We start from the raw sequence: 19,289 nt of genomic DNA, 5'->3' as shown, positions 1-19,289 counted from the left end.
GCTGGGAATCAATTAGCCATGCAGATTACATTTCCTACATACCCAAATGTTAATCTTTCAGACTCTGGGCCGGTGATATATATTTTTGCAGCCAGATAGTATTCGATTTCATTTAGAAATGAGAAGGAAAAAAAAAAACAGGCTCTCTGAACCTTATTTCTCTTGGGGCTACTTGTCTTAACTCTTGGCCCCTAGCTGGGCTGGGCTTTGGGGGTCTCAAGGAGTTTTACGGGGAAATAGAAGCACAGCCAACAGGGTGACCTGCATTTGAGGCCACCGAAGGGACCAGGGACAGCTTTCTGAGAGTGCACAAGGCAGCCAGTTAGTGCTGGGTCTGCATTTCTGCAGGGTGCTCCCTCCAGCTTTTGCCACCTCAGCGGGCTGGGTTTTTTCCCATCGCTTTGGGCTTGGGAGATGGTCAGTGTAAATCTTTGCAGACTTCCCCCTCAGAGTTCTCCCATCTGCAAACTTCTAAATCAAAATTATTCTCCCACTCCTCATCTCCAAATCCAAGGCTAGTTTAAAGTTTAATCTCCAGAAAGAGAAACTTTGTTTAAAAGAGGGAATTGACGTTTTCCGGGGGCAAGAGAGATGGAAAGTTTAAGGTCCTAGAAGGAACTTAACGCAGTTCTAGAGGCTGGAAAGGCTGAAGTGTCCTGTGGGTTTTGTTGTTGAGCGTTCTCTCTCCCCCTTCTCTTTTCCTCCTCTCCTTCCCACCCCCACGCCACCCCACTCCACCCCTCATCCCCTTTGAAAAGGGTGGAGACCAATAGAGGACGTGTCCCAGGGCAGAGGGGTCCCTCCTCCTGTCCGTGCGCTGTGGGCTCCCAGGGACCGACCGGACTAGTTGGGGTAGACCCGAGTCTGGGATCGCGCAACACTCCCCAATATCCTTCTCCTGTCCGGCACCTAAGCTCTTCCTGGCTCTGGCCAAACCCCGAGGCTGAACTCACAAAGACACTGCCTCCTTCACGTCCCCACACCTGTTGCATGTACGTGGCAGGTTTGGCTGTTCAGTCTCTGCCTCTGGCGCGCTTTTAGAAACTTGGGGGCCACTGGTCCTGGGCTCACTCAAGGCTCTGCTGTCTTAGGCTCTCTGGACCCCACTGTGGCATTCGTCCAGGCTCAGCTGGAGACTCTGGGTTTGGACATTCTTCTCCAAGAGTTCTCTCTTCTTGCTCCTTCCATCACCCATCTCCCGTCCCTTCTTCTGAAATTCACTCCACAGAGAAATTTCCCGCAGGGTTGACGGGATTCAGGCGGAGAAGCGGCGGCGGCTCCGGGCGCTGGTTCACGCACTAGAAAGCGTGGAGTCCAGAGAGACCTTGCCTGACGCAAGCAAAATGCCTGTTAGTTTTCCCCACCTCCGTTCACTCCTCTTTCCCTACTTTCCGGTCCCCCGAACTCCCAGGGCCTCGGGAGGGGAACCCACAGTGGGGCTTTTTGTGGCCAAGAATGGGCCCAAACATTCTGAAACAGAAGCTCTTGGAGTGGTCCTCTGCCTTCCTTTCTCTGCTCCACACTTGAAGGAAACCCGACAGGTCCTCCCACTTTCCCCGCCATTCCCATCCGTGTCCCCCAGCTTCGCTACTGCCTCCACTCTGATTCTTCTCTTCCCCAAGGTCCTGGCTCCCCCCACACCAGACCCCTCAATCCTTAACCCCCCTCACACACCCCGTAGGCTCACATCGCATGCACAAGCTAGCAGAGCAGTTACCGAATTTCCCTCGTGGAGGCTTACCAAGTTGGGCAGAACATTCTTTGAAGATTAGAGAGCACTTATTCTAATTTTTTTATGAGTCACTTTTCCCCCTGGAGATTTGGGCTTTGGCATCATGTCTTCCTTATTTGCATAAAATATAATTTTTGCAAAACCAAATGAACTTCTGTAAGGCAACACGCTGTCCTGATACTCATTCTCTTCCTCCCTCCCTGCCTTTTAACAACAAAAACAAACCTTCTTTTCCCATCTCTTCTTCCCCTCCCTTCTCTTCCCTTTCCTCTTTTTACTTTGTCTTCTTTCCTTCCCACAAACCATATGTTCTTTATTGAGAACCCTCTCACACGCTCTCGTCCGTTCCCCCAGCAGCAGGGGCACCGCAGGGGCAAAACCACTGCTGCTGGCCTCGCACCACATTTCAGTGCGGCGCCCAGATCCTCATCCGGTCCCTAAATCCGATCTCATTCCCTCATCCCGGCTGATTTTCCAATGGGGAGAACAGCGGCGCCAAAGCTTTTGACAAATAACTGCGGGGGCCTAATGAAGGTCGCTCGCTGCGCCCGGCTGCGCTGTGCAGCGGATTTAACCCGCGCGTTCAACAGTTCGGGATCATTGCACATCCAGCCACGAAGCGCGTGGTCAGGGACCTGGCCTTTTGATTTCCTCCTGGTAAACATGGGGAAGCCTTTCTCCAGAACTGAGGGTTTCGCGGTGTTTGCTCAAACTTCAGACGGCCTCTTGCGAGTGCTGCCTGAGACCAGGCAGGCAGGCAGCCAGGCAGCCAGGCAGCCAGGCGGGTCAGTCCTCCAGATGCGGGAGAGGAGAGCCTGGGTGGCAGGAGCAGATACCCCCCCCCACACACACACACACGAGGTCAGGGACATTATTTTACATAGATCATAATTTCCTCTTACGGCCTGTGTCAAGCTACAAGTGATGTCATCTCTCAGAGACCAGAGAAGTCTATAGACAGAGAAATACTTGTGCCTGGGTCCCACCATTGTATGTGTGTGTGTGTGTGGGGGGGGGGATGCGCACAGAAGGGTGTCACGCGGCTCAAGCTGACATCACTCCCCCGCGATTGGACTGCATCCAAACCCACCAGGAAGGAGAACCTTCAAGTAAAGGAGGCATGACCTCTGCCTTCCCCACCCCCGCCCGCCCCTCCCTAAGCTTGCGCAGGCAGACGCAATTTCACCTGCAGTGCCTCTGAAACTGGGCGCAGAGAAGGCCGTGGCAAGCTATGTTCCCTTTTTAGAATTAAATGGTCCTACTATTGTCCTCAAAACTGCAGTTTCATTTTGCACGTGCACAGTTAGCGATGTGAACGGCAAAGTTTGTTCCCAGAACTGTCATAGAACCACCCCCGCCCCCCCGCCCCCGGGCTGCTTTTGAGGTAATTTGTCTGCATAGAGAAATGCTGCCTCCCAAACCTGGGTGCAGGGCAGCCCGGTTAGGAGCTCGCCTGTATCGTGGCCAGATTTCGCGCGGGGACTTTGTGACCCCCAGGTTCCCGGCGGGGAAGCGAGCTGGGTGTAGAATCCCTTCCTGCTCTGGGAGGTGCCTTTGGCTTCCGCAGAGGCTTTGGAAAGAAGTAGGGGAGGCCCAAACTTCAGAGATAATGAAGGAGTGACTGGAGTGTAGAACCGGGGGTGCATTCTTGGAAATCAATCTGGGAAATCCAGAATCACCCCGCCCTCCCGCGACCTGTAGCGCGTGGTGGTGCCCCGGCTGGCTCTGGGCCTGGACTGACGTCGCTGCGAATGGCGCCACCGGCTGGGCTGGGGAGCTTCAGCCAAATTCGCTGCCCTGGCCTTCCCGGGTCAAACCTCAGGGACACCAACCTCAGGGAATTTGAACTCCCGAGGTCTTTGGAAGTGGCCAGGCAGCCGTTCTGTCCTATCTGCTGGGTCTTGGGGTTCTCTGGCCGATGCCGAGTGGGAAAGGACCCTGCAAATACTGTGGTTACTACTATAAGCCCCAGAGCGATCGGTCAGGGAAGAGGCTGGGAAGAACAGACCCCGGAGCTGCAGGCCCCCAACCCCCACACACCTTCAAGTCCTCTAGTTGCACATTTTTATAGCAAGTGGTGTTTGGTTAATGGATGTGCGTACTCGAGATCCAGTTCCACAGTCAGTGCCTCCATTCAAAGGTCCTTCCGGCTCAGTCGCATTGGTGAGGACGCACAAGCCTGGAGAAGGAGTCTGCAGTTAAGTGTGCCCCTTCATGGGCTGGCTCTCCGGCGCAGAGAGGATGTTTCTGGGAGAGTGTCAGGAGGGCCCGGAAACACAGACACACACACAGACACACACACACTCCACACGCACCACACATACACCACACACCCACACCACACACCTCCACCGCCCACACGCACACCCCTAGCAAGGCTCAGCAGCACACCCACACCACACACACACACACACACACACACACACACACACACACACACACACACACACACACCCCTAGCACGGCTCAGCAGCCCCCGACATTCTTTAACCTCTCACCACTGTCCTGGGTTCCTTTTAGCCACAACCTGAAGTTCCTTTTACCCTCTTGAAATACACTTTCAGTACCTTCCTCCCCCAACAATTACAGCTGACCCCAGAAAGTGCTCTGTCTGCTTCACGCAACCTTTTGGAGACAGAAAACTTGGAAAAAGTCCAGCTCCCGAGATGCAATCCCTGAGAAGGGGCTTAAGAAACAAGGACACAGGCTTTGGTAGCCCCATGTGTGCAAAAGAGAAATGAGAAAGTTTTCCCCTTGACAAATTGAGTCATTTTATATAAAACCAGGTTTAACAGGGCTCCACTCTTAGCAGCATTTCTCCTTTGTACTATGCTGGTACATGGGGCACTGTCCCCCTTGGGTGGGTGACGGGATGTCCAGAATTTTTCACATGTCTACAGAGACCTGTCTTGGCTGCTCCTAGGTCAAGCAAGCCTTTTGACACTGGGCCCAAAACCAAAGCTTCCTGCTTTTCCCACGTGTAAGTGTATTTTGAAAGGGCCAACTTGCAGACTGTTGAGCAGCCATATTTTGCCCCCCCCAATCTTGCCTTCTGAATTTGCCTTAATTAGGGGGTTGGGATCCCGAGTTCACGTAAAAAACAGTCAAAGAAGTTGAGGGGAGGGAGGACCGAAAAAGAGAGGGGTGGAGAACTCAAGCACAGGAAAAATTCAAAAATTGTAAAAGGAAAAGGGGGCACTTGAAGCCCAGAAGTCATTGTTTCCTTTATTTCAAAGGGAAAAACCTGCCCAGTTCTCATCCTTTTGATTGATTAAGGCCCTGAATACCTCGCAGTCCCGGAGTGACAGTCCCTGAATAGACTCGAGCGAATAAAGCAGAGCGTAGAGCGCGGGGCTGGCACTGGGGGTGTAAAGGAGGCGAGTTCGCTGGCACTTACCAAGTTATAAATAAAAGGCTATGCACAATGGTACCTTCTCTAAGGACAGACAGTCTTTACAACACTCCTGGCGTCATATCCTGCTGGGGACACTTCAGCTCCTAGCCAAGACTTCGCTCCTTTTATTTTTCCAGCAGTTTAGTTTGAATACCATAATAAATTCCTGAGAACAAACGCTGCAGCCGGGCAAAACCTTAACATATAGACGCATCTCTGCCGGCACGTTGGGATCTATACATTGCGATTTAGAGCTGGGGCTTCCCAGAGCGGGATTTTCAATCAAGAAGAGGAGACAGTTTTCTTCCCCTCCCCGCCCCAGACTTCAGCTAGCAGGCCCAGTCCCCGTCTCTGCTAGGGCTTCACAGTACCTCTGCCTTAAGACTGAGAAGACAAAAGAACTGATCCGGACAGCCTGGACTCCTCCTGGGAGGAACCCCACAGTGAGGGTCCCCTTAACAAGTCTAGGCCAAGGGGCATTGACCAGCGGAAGGAAGGCTACACATGTCTCTAGGTTCCCAACGCCTTCTCATGGAATTGCGCCCCCTCCAGTGGCAGTAAGCCAAGAAAAACGTGTGTGTGTGTGTGAGAGAGAGAGAGAGAGAGAGACAGAGAGACAGAGGGGGAGAGAGAGACAGAGGGGGAGAGAGAGAGAGAGAGAGAGAAGCATAGACACCCAAAAAGGAATAGTCAGAGACAGAAAGACACACAGAGATACAGAAAGAGACCAAGAGACAGAGAACTAAGCAAGGAGAGAAACAAAGAGTGCATAGAATGACGAACGGAGACAGAGGGACAGGGACCCCTGTCTACTCTCAGCAGCTGTCATCTCCCTCGGGCTGTCTCTTCCAGTTTCTACGAGTCTTTCCTTGTCTCTGGGGAAGGGGAGCGGCGCGGGTCCCTCTGGGGCCGGCGGAGGCCTAGGCACTACCGGGGATGGGAAGAGAAAGTGGCCGCTGTCGCCCAATCAGCGCGTGTCTCCGCCACCCGGGACGGTCTCCCCGTCGGCCAATCGCAGCTCAGGGCTCCTGACCAAGCTTTGGGTGAAAGAACTAATAAATGCTCCAGAGCCCGGATCCCCGCACTCGCTGTCACGACGGGAGGAGACTCCGGCCGGCGGCGCTCCCGGCCCCACTCCCCTTCCCTGGCTCGTCCTGACGCTCTGAGACCCCTCCCCAGCGCCCCAAACCACGGGGCCACTCGCCCAGACCCCTACCAAACTTTTCCGCCTGCGCTCGAGATCCTGGACTCAGGGGCCTCCCAGCCTGGTTCCACCTCACGCTGCTCCCTGGACTAGAAGCGCGCAGTCCTCCTCCCCGCGGCCCTCCCTCTCTCCGGCCTTTTTGGGGAGGGGCTCCCCACGCTCGGGGGAGTTCCCGGGGGTCACCAGCGCCGCTCTTGCCTTTCTAAATCGCCTTCGCCTGGATATAATTTCCAAGTGCAGCTGCCCCCAGGATGACCACGCTGGCTGGAGCTGTACCCAGGATGATGCGACCCGGCCCGGGGCAGAACTACCCGCGCAGCGGGTTCCCGTTGGAAGGTAAGCGAGGGCCTCGGCGGCGCCCGGAGCCCCGGCCTGGGCCCGGGCTACTCCGCCCAGCCATAACCTCCGAAGAAGGCTCCTTCGGCGCTCCCAGGGACACCATCCCCTGGGCACCGTCACCCCGGGAGGGAAGTCCGGAAGAGATCCGCACACGGTTTTCTCTCTCCACACGGACTGCGGTTCTCTCGAAAGCCCTTGCAGAGCCTGGCGGCCAGGCCTGCTCCTGACCGGTCCACTTCGCCCTGTTGTTTTGGAAGAGGATGGCGGGGAAGGGATACATCAGCTTCTGAGTAGCAGAAAGCAACTTCTCCACATTCTGTCCACCCAAAGTTGTCTCAAAATTGTCCCGGCTTTCCCAATATTTGCTAAACTTTCGTTAAGTTGCGGAAGAATTTTCTTGCCAACGCAAAGTTGTGATGGCGAGGCCTGCGACCTCGTGCCTGGGATTTTTAGTATTAACTAATTACCTGGAGTTTCAGACTTCTTAACGGCATCTTGAAATATCCATAACCTATTTGGGAAACTGCCTTTCAGTCAGCTTGCAGATCTGGTCATCCCAGGACGCAGGAAGTTTTCCAAGCCCAAACGTTTCTGACAGTTTGAGAGGTTGGGGTGCCCCAGCAGGGGTGTAGGTACGGTGGCTCCTGCCTTTCACCCTCCGTGCACAGTAGAATGTAATACCCAGAACGTGACTGGAGGCAAGAGGACCTGCGAACAAATCTGGCTGTCTCCCTGACCCTATATGTAACAGGTGACATGCACTGCCACCTGCGGCCTCCTTTTGGGAATCTCTTTGATCCTCGGCTGCTGCACTCGGAGCTGGAAATCCCCAAGGCTGTCAGCTCCTTGGAGCCCCTCAGGAAGGGAGCAGCCCTGGTCGGACAGGGTTTGGTGCGAGCAGAGTTCCAGAAGGCCAGGGCCTGGGTGAACTTCTGTCTGCTAGGAGGCTATTTCTATGTGGCAGCCTCAGAGCCTCCTGGGTTCCTCAGAGTTGCCACCTTACCTGGGTGGAAAGGGAAGACAGTTTCTGTGGGACAAGTTATTTGGCCCTGGTTGTCGCCTTTCACACAAGATCATGTTGCCTTGAATTGTTTAATACTTGAGATAAGTGTGGTTGAAAAAGGGTCTGGGGCTGGGAGCTCAATGTGAGCGGCATCAGTACTGAGGCTGTACCATTCAGATTGTCCAAAAGAGTGCCAAGTTAGGTGGGCTCGTCTTTCCAGTTGCTGCTCTCAAGTCCCCTGAAATGACTTTCCCTCTGCCTCTCTTTCCACCTTCTTCGTCCAGTGTCCACCCCCCTCGGCCAGGGCCGCGTCAACCAGCTCGGCGGCGTGTTTATCAACGGCAGGCCGCTGCCCAACCATATCCGCCACAAGATTGTGGAGATGGCCCACCACGGCATCCGGCCCTGCGTCATCTCCCGCCAGTTGCGTGTGTCCCACGGCTGTGTCTCTAAGATCCTGTGCCGGTACCAGGAGACGGGTTCCATCCGTCCGGGTGCCATTGGCGGAAGCAAGCCCAAGGTGAGCAAGCACACTGGCTCTGGAGGCTTCTGAGCCTTCCATCTCCCTAGGAGAACGAACTGCCACCTGGGACTTTACAAGGAATTACTTTTTCAAGTTAGGGGAGGTGTGTGTGTGGCTGGTATATGGGGGTACTTAGTTAGCTGCTGCTAGGATGACGTTACTTGATAAATTCCAAGGGAAAACTCTACCCCTTTTGTAAAGAAGATACAACATATTTGTAATGCCCTGAATCCTGTAATTCCTCAGCACATTATCTTAATAGGCAAACACTGAACTGTATGGGACCACCTGTTGCCAGTTTCTTCCCCAAGTATCTCCCTAGCTCCCACCCACTGCACCTCCATTTATAAAACTAATCTAAGGAGCCATCTCTGCTTTTAAAAAAAAGTTTTTTCCCCAACTCCTGCCCCCAATCTCTTCCAGTCCCAATAGTCTTCAATGAGTCAAAATCTGGGTTATTCATTTTCTTTCAAATGAGCCGATGACTTGGTTTTTAAAAAGCAATTTAATGCTATACGCAAATAACTTTGGTTCAATTTTAAAAAAGAAAAGAGAGAGTCCCACTGGATAGGGCTGAGTGGCAGGCGCTTACATCAGGTCTGTCTTTTCTTCGGGATGTGGGGAAAGTACAGTATAATTTTCTAATTGCCACAGGGCAAAATCTAAAGGAGAGTTCTGGTAAACTTAAGACTTCTGAACACCCTCCACTCCTCCTCCCACTTCAATGCCCTTTGCGACCTCTCTAACGATCTCTGGAAACTTTTAATTGGAAAAAAAGTTAAGAGCCAGTTTCTGAAATTATCCCCATTTTTTATCCACTCTAATTTTTGAAAACGTAGGTACTCGCCTTCTGCGTTTCATTGTTCTCTTCACTTTAGCTAAAATCTTGCACTCCTTTGGAGAGGCAAAAGTTGCAGATCTAACTTGATTTCTCTGCTTCTCTTTCAAGCATTTTTGTTGTTAGTTTCGTTTTCCTGTTGATTTTGTGTAGGGAATTGCCTTGCTGTATTTCCAGGGAGCAGAAAGTGCACCCCACCCCTGTTTTTCATTTCTCCTAATTGTCCGAGCTTATCATGGGAGGGGGAGGGTTCCCCGGTTGCTTTGGGTATGATGATTTTATGCCTGGCCCTAACTAAAAGTAAACTGCCTAAGAGAGTTGCAATTCTTTTGCTAATAAGGGGGACCTTCCCAGGGGGTGCGGGAAGGAGCGTCCGGCTTGGCTCAGAGGAGATGGGGCCACCCCATCTGGTCCTGAGGACTGGGTACCAACACCTGCCCGCCTGTTCTCTTAAAGCAGGTGACAACGCCTGACGTGGAGAAGAAAATTGAGGAATACAAAAGAGAGAACCCGGGCATGTTCAGCTGGGAAATTCGAGACAAATTACTCAAGGATGCGGTCTGTGATCGAAACACCGTGCCCTCAGGTATCAGGCCCATTAACGTCCTCCTGAGGCGCCGCTGTAAATCGCTGTTTCTCGAGCGGGTCATTTAAGCTATAATCACCCCAAAGATCGATCTGGGCCATCAGGACTCGGCTCCTGAAATATTCACAAACCAGGTGTTTTATAGAGAGCGATGAGCTGCATGTCCTGGAGTTGAGACCGCCACAGAGGGTTCCCCAAAGAGAATTTCTGAAGAGGAAGCAGGGCAGGAAACGAGAGGCGGAGGCCAAGCGTTTATTAATATTGATGTCCCCTTCTAAAGAGAAACAAATGTTTTGGTAACCCCAACTGAAAGGAGATGGGGCCGGCCTGCCGAGGCCTTGCCGTGTCCGCGGAGGGTGGTGGTGGTGGGAGGCTCCCCACGGGCCTTTAGTGTCCCCGAGGGTTCCGTTCCAGGGAAAATCCGGCTCCCCTCCGCAGCTGTGGGTGGCGGAGGGAGAAGAGGGGAGAGCACAGGCAGAGAGCGAGGGCGCGCAGCAGTTTGTTTTTAATTAAAAGGAAACTCCCTTTCCCCCCACTGCGAGAACTAGATATTTCAGAGCATGGATTTGTTTACCACATTGGAATCTGGAAAAAATAAATGGGGGGAGAGTACATTTTCTTTTGATTTTTACAATAGGAAACGGTTCTGCAGTTGAAATTGAAACCCTTTATAGCCTCAAAAAAAAAAAAAAAAGTTGAATTGCAGGGGAAGGGTCCGTTGCGGGCCTTCCTCCCAGAACGCGAACGCTGGGCCCGCCCCATGCCTTCAGGTGGAGGTGGGGGGTGCGGGGTGGGCTGGCGGGAGAATTCTCTGAGATGGGAGACTCCGAGCCCTGTCTGTAGAGTCAAGAAGAAAAGGCGTCTTGCTGGGAGAGGGGGCAGGAACGGTGGTTCCTGGCCCTCACTTAAAGGTACAAGCTTCCCAGGCTCCAGTCTCCCTTGTCCTAGATGCCGATTTTGGGGGTGGAGGAGGCTGAAGAGAGGCCGAGGGGGCCATAGAAGGACGAAGAGGCGCCAGGAATCAGGAGGAGGCAGAAGTGAGCGGTGCGGGGCCGCGGCTCCAGGGCGCGGACCGGAGGTGGGAGCTTCTTTCTGCCGAGCCCTGCACCTCTCAGCCGTTTCGCTCCCTGCCTCCTCCCACCCGCAGTGAGTTCCATCAGCCGAATCTTGAGGAGTAAATTCGGGAAAGGCGAGGAGGAGGAGGTCGACCTGGAGAGGAAGGAGGCAGAAGAGAGCGAGAAGAAGGCGAAACACAGCATCGACGGCATCCTGAGCGAGCGAGGTAAGCGGCGGCGCGCTCAGGGCAGCGCCTGCGAGCCGGAGGTCACCCAGCCCCGGGTCCTGTCGGGTCTCCTCGCTCCTACCCTGTGCACCCGGGTAAAAGCCTTCAACCAAAAACCCAAATCCTCTGTGTTCTGTTTACTTTTCCAGTTTTATAAATCTTTCTTCCGCATCACTTGCAGCCTCGGGAGTCTAGAACTTTGAATTGCGTTTTAGGTGCGGGGCCACCCTCTTGCCGTTCGGCGTACGGGACTGGGCGGCTCCAAGCGGTTGGGGTGGAGGGACACACAGTCTGTGATCCTCTGGAGGTTGAAGGAACTTTTGAGCCCTCGAGGGAAGCCCAGATCATCAGTTTTGCACGTCGGAGGAGGGAAGAGAGGGGGAGAGAGAGAGAGAGAGAGAGAGAGAGAGAGAGAGAGAGAGAGGGAAAAGCTGATAGCTGGTGGGCCCTCAAAATCATCCCACATTGGCTACCCTATAAATGTATGTGTAAGGGGCTACTTTTTCTTTGTTTTAAATTGGTTTTCGAATGCGATGGGGTCTGATTTGCATGTGCCTGGAAGTAAAAACAGCCTACACTCTGGGGTTACAAACCGAGGGATCTGGGTTTTGCACCCTCTCCACCCAAGGGTGCGGACCACCCACTGCTTGTTGACTGCGACCTGTCAGCATCAAGAGAAAATCTCTTCCTCAGAACCCTGAGTTCAGCTGCCTCCCTTTTACATGCTGTGGGTCATCTTCAGACTCTGAAGACAGCCCCCCCCCCCCAAAAAAGGAAAGTCAACTCTTTCATGTTGAACCAGGAAGGGATGACTGACTATACTGAGAAGGAACCTCAGCAGATTTGCACCTCAGCCATTTTGGCCTTGGGGGATGGTTGCACCTCTTCAGATTTGCAAAGGATCCAGAGTCCCTGACCACCCCTTCCCCCACATTCCATTATTTGGGACCTGGATTTTGTAGGGCTGGGGTGTGAGTTGCCATTGAAGGTCAGGCGACTGACTCTTCAGGTGGGCTTGGAGCAGTCACTCACTGTGAACAGCTGGGTCTGTGGCCCCATCCCTGTAGGACTGTGGATGGTCCTTTTACCTTCCTTGTCCAACCTCTGGGCTTTACAAACCAATGCAAAGTTTGTACACAACCTCAAAAAGACACTTAGGGTTAGATGTTACAAATCCAAAATGGCTGATTTCGGGGATAAACAGAAGCCTAAATGCTCTGGCACACAGAGGCAATCAAAAACAAACAAACAGAAAAACACCAAAAATCATGGCAGGTTGCTTCCCTCCCTTTAAAGCATGAGTCTCACATGGTCTCCGTCTAAGCCCCTCCTTTTAGAGGGTTGTGTCTCTTTCCTAGTCTCTGAGAAGACACCCGGCTTCATTCCAGGCCTAGATACAGCAGGGAGGTGCTGGGGAGGGAGAAAAGCAAGAAATCAGCCAACCCAATGAGCCTTTTTGAGCAGTGGGGCCAGGAGCCCAGAGTCCCAGAGGCTCGAGAAGAATGGGGGGCGGGGGGAGGCATAACTTTGCTACTTGTTACCAGAGGTGTGGGGCGCGGCAGATCCGAGGCTCCCTCGCAGCACAGGCAACCCAAGGCCCAGGAGACAAAACGCCCCAAATGAGCTGGTCAAACATTTGTACAACTTTTCCAGCTTTTACAAAGAAGGCCTTCTCTACACAATCTACACTTGGAGATGAACTTGGGAGACAAAGCCTGGAGAGTCCATTGAAACTCACACTTTAGCTCGGCCCAGACAAAGCTCTGGCTCGCAGCAGCTTGATGTGAACAAAGGCAGGCAACCTTTTTATAATTCAAGGAGAAAAGAAGAGAAAACAGCCCCACAAAGGACCACGAATAGACATTATGGGCTTGCAATGAGGGATGAATTATTCAATGAGCCCCAATAGTGCTGCGCCAGGAAGTTTTATGGACTCTTCAGCGTGGAAAAAGTGGCCATTTCACCTACAAAATGTTTCTAGTCTTTTGGGCCGTCTAGCTGGAACGGCTGCCATTCAAGGGCAATTGCAATTGCTACCATTCTAAAAATCTGAGTATTCTTCCCAGCGGGACCTGTACTGTTGAAAACACACACGCACACACCTCCGAGGCTGAAGCCTAATTTAATTTGGGGTTGTCAAGGATGATGCAGCCAGTCTCTCCAGCGCCTCTAGCTCCCTTTCCAGATGAACCCTGGAGGGCAAAAGGGGCCCAGAGAAAGAAGAATGAAGGGAAATTTAGAAACCTCAGAAAATTTTCTCTGTTGTTTGGGCATCAAACGTCGCAGGCCACTCTGCTTGTGAAAGAGAATGAATGTTGATAAAGAGCTCTGAGCGCCCTAGTGCTGGAGCAGGAGGCTGGCGAAGAAGGGGCCTTTGGGTCGCCTGACCAGAGTGTGCGTTCTCTCTGGAGGCTCCAGCTTCCTCGTGGGCCTCGGGGGTGCTGCTGTGAATGACTTCCCAGGGGACATCTTTCCGCTAGTCCGACACTAGGACACAGGGGAGGGACACCCTGAAGGTTGGCCAGAACCAACCTCGCTCTTCTTTCCGGGGTCTTGTTCTTTCCCTAGATAATCCCTTTCACGTCCCCAACTTTCCCTTGTCCCTTGCCCAACCCAAGAGCAGCTCAGCGCGCCGAGCCGGTACCCTGTGGCCTGTGCGCCCCTGCTGGGTCCGTCCTTCCAACTTCTTTTCGGGTGGAAAGGTTGGGCAGTCAGGGAACACCCAACTCCTCACCACCGAGGCCCTTAGCTGGCAAGGAGACCCGTGCAGGAGCAGTCCGAGGAGCCAAGTCCCGGTTGCAGCATCGGGGGCTGTGGGTACCGCCCGCTCTACGGCCACTCAATGGGTGCCTCTGTTCCTCCCCGGCCCCCGGGCGCCGCCACAATGGGCCGGCCCCCACTCCTGCGCGCTGCGCCAAAGCGCCGCGCCGCCCCCTCCCCTGCGCTGCGGCCGGCTCGCAGCTTAGCTCGCCGGGCTGCAGCCGACTCAATTGCCTCCTTTATGTCCTTCTCACTTTCATCTAGACACAGCCCGCCCCCCTCCTCTTTTATTTTTTTCCCCCTCTCCCTTGCCTGAGGCTCACATTAGTGAAATTTCTGCAACCTCTCCCCATTTTTTTCTTATTTTAAAGAATGCCCTTAACACAAAAGCAGTGACTAATCAATAGAAACTGCTCCTTCATCTCCCCCCGCCCCTCCTCCTCCTCTTCTTACTCCTCCTCCTGCAGAGTGACGCTTTTCCTGTTTGTGAGTTTTGGGAAACATTGTTGCCCTGTGCCGTAATGGAATTAGAGGGCAGATGAGGACTGTAAATGGACACGCGACTGCAAGACCGTCGCTTAAATATTTAGATGCAACGTTACAATTGCTGACTTGTTGCAGCGGCTTTGAAGTGGTGCTCGAGGGTGCAGGGGGAGAGAGGCCAGATCGCCAAATTGATGTTTTGATTGGGGCTGAAGATACACTTTCACACGACTTTCCCCTTTTTAAAATCACCAGTGAGCGTGGGAGTTTTGCAACAATATCAAAGGTTGACCCAAGCATAGGTCGGTTGGGGCTTGATCTCTTTTCATCGATCTCCTTTCCTTTTTGACATTTATGAAAAACGGTGCTGCTTTTTTTCTTCTTTTTTGATTTGAGAAAGTCAAAGTGACGAAAGTTTTGCTCGTTTTGTCTCCGCCCGTTCTGTTTGTCAACTTGAGCTCTTCTGTAATTAACGAGATCGACGTCAGCTTTCCAGTGGGGCGTAAGATAACGCAATGAAAAACGCAGAAAAGTTTGAAAGATTCTTGAAGTTGTATTTCATTTCCAGTGCAGTCACGAAAGGAGCACTTTGTCATTGATGACAGCGCCAGTAAAATCGAGGGGAACTGCAAGCCGTTTCTTCTCCCCTCGAGTTAGCAGGGGAGGACATTTTGGCGCGAGGCGAGGGGATGGCGGACGAACTTTTTCACAGATAAAAATCATGCGATATAAGATCGTAGGTTTGTGACATTGGAACCTTTACAGTGGAAAGCCCACTCTCCAAGTTCATGTGACAGAATCAGGAGTTTGACCCCAACGTCGGCTACATCTTTAGAGTAAATCACATACTTTCCGAAGTCCTTTGCGACACCCAGCAATACATTTAAAAATGCGTTGGCGATATCAGAACTGGAATTACATTAGAACACCGCACTGCATTCTTTTCAAGATCGTCGCGGTAGCGACGTGTCGGTTGGGACGATTGGAAACGAAGCAGCAGAGTTCGGATGTCGGTTTCTCTTGATTCGCTTGTTTGTTTTCTCAGGGTTGACTGCTGTATGTTTACTTTCTAGCCTTATTGAAAACATGCAGATTTTCCCATTAATGCTTGAAATCGTATGTTTATTTGGGGGCTTGATTTGATTGTTGGTAGCACCGGAACGGGGACGTAGGGGCTTCACGTGCGTAATAATCACTGAAGGCTTGGTTATTCAAGAGTCCCCAGGGCCGCGCAATAAAACCCACCGGGGCGCTGAGGCGGAACCAGCGGGGGCGCCGGGGTTCAGGAGAGCGCACCGTGCGGAATCAATCAGGTGGATGGAGGCATTGCCACTGGCCCCAGCCTAGGCATCCACGAATACATATGTTTTGAGGACACACAGACAAAAGCCCTTCCTAGCCATGCGATTAAATGTTTCAGATGCCCACAAGTAAATAACCAGTGAAAATAAAAAGCCCCAAGATCAACAAACACACAAAGGGTGTGAGAGAGAGACTGGCCAGGGCTGAGGTAGAGAACGTTCTGTTCCGTGGGGTCTGCCTCAGGTAGCTTCTTTATGCGGGTAAATAAAGATTAAAGAACCATTAAGAATGTAGATATAGAACTAACAAGACACTAAAAGGCAATTAAGCAGTCAGTTTAATGCCTTATCTCACGGGTTGCTCTGGGTTTGTTTTACAACTACGAATTAAAATCTGAAAAGGAAGTTTTCAGCAGCTCTGCCCAAATATTGATTAAGTAGCTGTTTGTCGATACCATTGTTAGGCATTAAAAGGCCGGGATCGCGGCCCCTCACTGGCCATCTTCTATTGTGAGAGATTCTTAACCACTGAGATCAAAGCGGGATCGTCTCAACTTATCTGTCTTGGAAAATCCTCCTTTTCCTCCGAAACCTCTAAGGAGGATTGACCAAATTCTCTTAAAGAAATAGGAACCGAAACCAGTTACATGTTGAGGGTTTAGAGAGAAGAGATTCATGGGGTGTTTTTAATTATCTTATGGTGATTTCTTGTTTAGAACTTAGGCTAAGATGGCGAATTTATCCTCAAATAAATTTTCATTTTGAGGAGGTGGTGAGAGGCATGGAAGCCACTTATATGCATGTCGATACATTTCTAAATATGGAAGTTTCACTGAAGTTGCCTTCCCAGCTTGGCTGATGTAAAAGGAAAGACGTCAGATTTTTATGAAACACTGGGCAGGGAATAATTAAATACACAGGAAACTGAGAGTTATATTGATTACATTTCTCTACATGTGTTTCCATTATTTTTGTGTTTCTGGTTAGATGAGACTCAGGTAAAATTTTAACACTCCCTATAATGAAGAGGTAGATGTGTTTGTGTGTATAGTTTGTGCATTGTTAGAGTTTATTTATAAGCCGGTCACTGTGAATTATGCTGGCAGTTAAACTCTATCCAGTGGCAGAAAATAAAGGCTTATTGGTCCTATGGATCACACATCCTAGGGTCATCAGAATTTAAGGGAACAGCACAGACTCTTAGCTGATACTCAGCACTGCTGTTGAATGCTGGGAAAAATATTTCTCTGAATAATTTTATGGACATTTTTAGTTGTTGATTATTAGATGAATGATTAGACTCTTTTTTGTTTGTTTAGGAATTCAATATATTTGAATAGACTTTTCTTTTATTATGAGAGCTAAAATTCCTGCAAGAGTTTTTTTTGAAATACCAACTCTGTGCTTAATTTGCAGATTCCAATGAATCACTCTAAGTGAGTTTATGAAATTTATGCCAGATTTAGGCTTTGGGTATTCAGCTGTGCATCATAGATCTGCCTGTGTGTGGAACTTCCAGGATTGTCTTCTCTGATTATGCTCATTTTAGTACTAAATAATTGTGTATAAGGCTTTATTTTATTTCATTTTATTTTTTACTCCTTCTGTTCACTCTTGCATAAGACTTACCTTGAAATACAGAGTCAGAATCATTAGTGGATATTTTCTAATATTTTCTTTTACTATCTCCCAGTTAATGGAACATTACCTATACTCAGATGTTCTTTGATACAGTCCCCATCATTGCAGTGAAGAGCAACTGCCTGAAATAGGTTAACTGGCAGTGTGAGTCAGCTCAGATCTGTTTTGGTTACCTCCTTCTGGGTCCAGATGCAGCATTAGAAAGTTCTTTGTTGCATATTCCATACATACATGTATATTTCATATACATACACAGTTAAAGTGACTTCTTCCTTGACAGCTTTGGGTGTCAGGCTATATGTTCATGTACTGCCAGGGGGATAGCATAATTGAGCTCCAACTTGGGCCTGATCTCAGTATCAAAGCAGAATTACTGACTTAAGAACCAGATTTTGTGAATTATATCTCAGTACAGACAGGAAAAAAAAAAAGCACTTAGATATCATTGTTTAAAAAAGTAAAAGACCTAGCTGCCTTTAGCTGGGGAACTGTGGTCAGAAAAAGTGAAAGGCATTTGAGAAGCTGCTGTTCTCTTGGAAGATGCACACCAAAGACTTTCTGCCCCCGTTCATGCCAGTCTCTGATAGATAGTGGCACAGCTGGGCTTTCGGCTTTGCCTTGCAGCGTTGGGCCAAACCCTGAGCTGCAACAGCGTTGCACTTTTGCTGAAATCTGGACATATCTCCTCTAGGAAAGCTTCCACTCAGGTTATCTGTGTTGGGTTTATGCTCCCAAATGAACAGAAAATATATCATTTTCTGATTGGAACATGCCCAGTTATCAAACTGCCCATTAACATTATAAAACATTTAATTAAGAAAGATGAGTTAGAAACTTCACCATTGTCAATGGCAGATATGAAAACTGTGGAAAGTATTTGTTCAAGACACTTGAGGAATACTAGGTTTTATGAATTTTTACCTTCAATGTCTGTTTTCCTTCCTTAATACAAATTAAGAGAACACTAAGAGATAATTACTGCTATGGAAGTGGCCATTTCTCTTTTAAAATGAAATTGTATCTTAATAAAGGGCAATGCTGTAAAATTTAGAATTTGATTGGATACATATTTCTCTTAGAAAGGAAAATCCTGAGAAAGAATTTTACCTTGCCCATTGCTATAGCAAAGTTTGTTGCATTTAACTTTTTTGCTGCAGGAGTTTAAGCAAATGACAACAACCACAAAGAACCCCTTCTTTTTGGTTGAAGCAACTTGATCAAAGTAGTCTGAGTTTTTATGTTCTTCTTAGTGCAGTGTTTAGGTAATGAATCTTTCCCAGTGCAACAAATTACAACTCATGACAGGCAGCGACAAACTAGCTGTGCATTTGTCTCCTTAAACCCATTCAGTGATTTCTTGATTCTTATGTATTTTTATTTGGCCAGATTTAGTGCATCCACAGCAGTATATTAATGTCAGCTCCCAGTTTGGGGAGTCAATTTCCCACTCATCCTGGATCTAATTCCAGTGAGTTCCATGTTAAAAGAGCTGATCAAAATGCTTTGTGACAAGGATGAGAGACTCTTCTTGGTTGACCAGTCTAGGCTTAAGGGAGAGGAAATAGCACTGATTTTCAGCATTTAAAAACTTCCAGGATCACATTGAACTTCAAATACTGTAGTTTTATGGAGGCTTAGATGTAAATTTTCAAAATTTTTACAAGTGGATGGTAGGCATGTTTCTGGGAACAACTGCAGAATTAAATGTACTTGGCCTTATATCATTACATGGAAACAATAAGTTAGGGTAGGCTTGTTAAGAAAGGACAGTTAATTGCTGTGCAATTTATATTGCAACATGGAATTGATTTAGTTTTTGTGTACTTTCATGGTAAATGCTTACGTTCTCATATACAAATTTGCATTTAACAGAAAGCCTATATTTGTAGGCTTCTGATTTTTATAGGTACACAGATATGTTAAAAGTACGGCCACCCAGCCCTCTTATTATGTTTTTTGAGGGGCAAACCCTAGTGTAAGGCATAACTTACCCAGTCCACAGGCACTTGGGGAATTTTATGGAGGTATTAATATCTTCCTTGTTCCTTTATAAGATCTATCTTTAAAAAAACATTTTATTTTTAAATAATTAAAGATTCATAGAGTCTATCGCTAAACATATATTTTAATTTTATCCTAATATTTAAATATATTATCATGGTTAAGAAAGTCTCAGCCAAAGGGTGTGTGCCTAAGTGTTACA

General features: G+C 49.6%; 1 protein-coding gene across 1 annotated transcript in view; it reads left to right on the top strand.

Moving 5' to 3' along the window:
• The first annotated feature begins 6,227 nt into the window (after window positions 1-6,227).
• The window catches only part of PAX3 (paired box 3), an 89,806-nt gene continuing 76,744 nt past the window's right edge, over window positions 6,228-19,289 (top strand). Inside the window, exons 1-4 of the mRNA XM_090269060.1 lie at window positions 6,228-6,666; window positions 7,957-8,192; window positions 9,490-9,619; window positions 10,767-10,901. Of these exons, the coding sequence (XP_090125186.1) occupies window positions 6,582-6,666; window positions 7,957-8,192; window positions 9,490-9,619; window positions 10,767-10,901 (586 nt within the window). The 5' untranslated portion in view covers window positions 6,228-6,581. The remainder of the gene's footprint in view (window positions 6,667-7,956; window positions 8,193-9,489; window positions 9,620-10,766; window positions 10,902-19,289) is intronic.

This window comes from Furipterus horrens, unplaced genomic scaffold (genome assembly GCF_987537825.1).
Source record: "Furipterus horrens unplaced genomic scaffold, mFurHor1.1.pri manual_scaffold_1, whole genome shotgun sequence".
NCBI classification, from domain to species: Eukaryota; Metazoa; Chordata; class Mammalia; order Chiroptera; family Furipteridae; genus Furipterus; species Furipterus horrens.
Note: the sequence above shows the minus strand (reverse complement) of the source record. Positions and strands in the feature narration are given on the sequence as shown.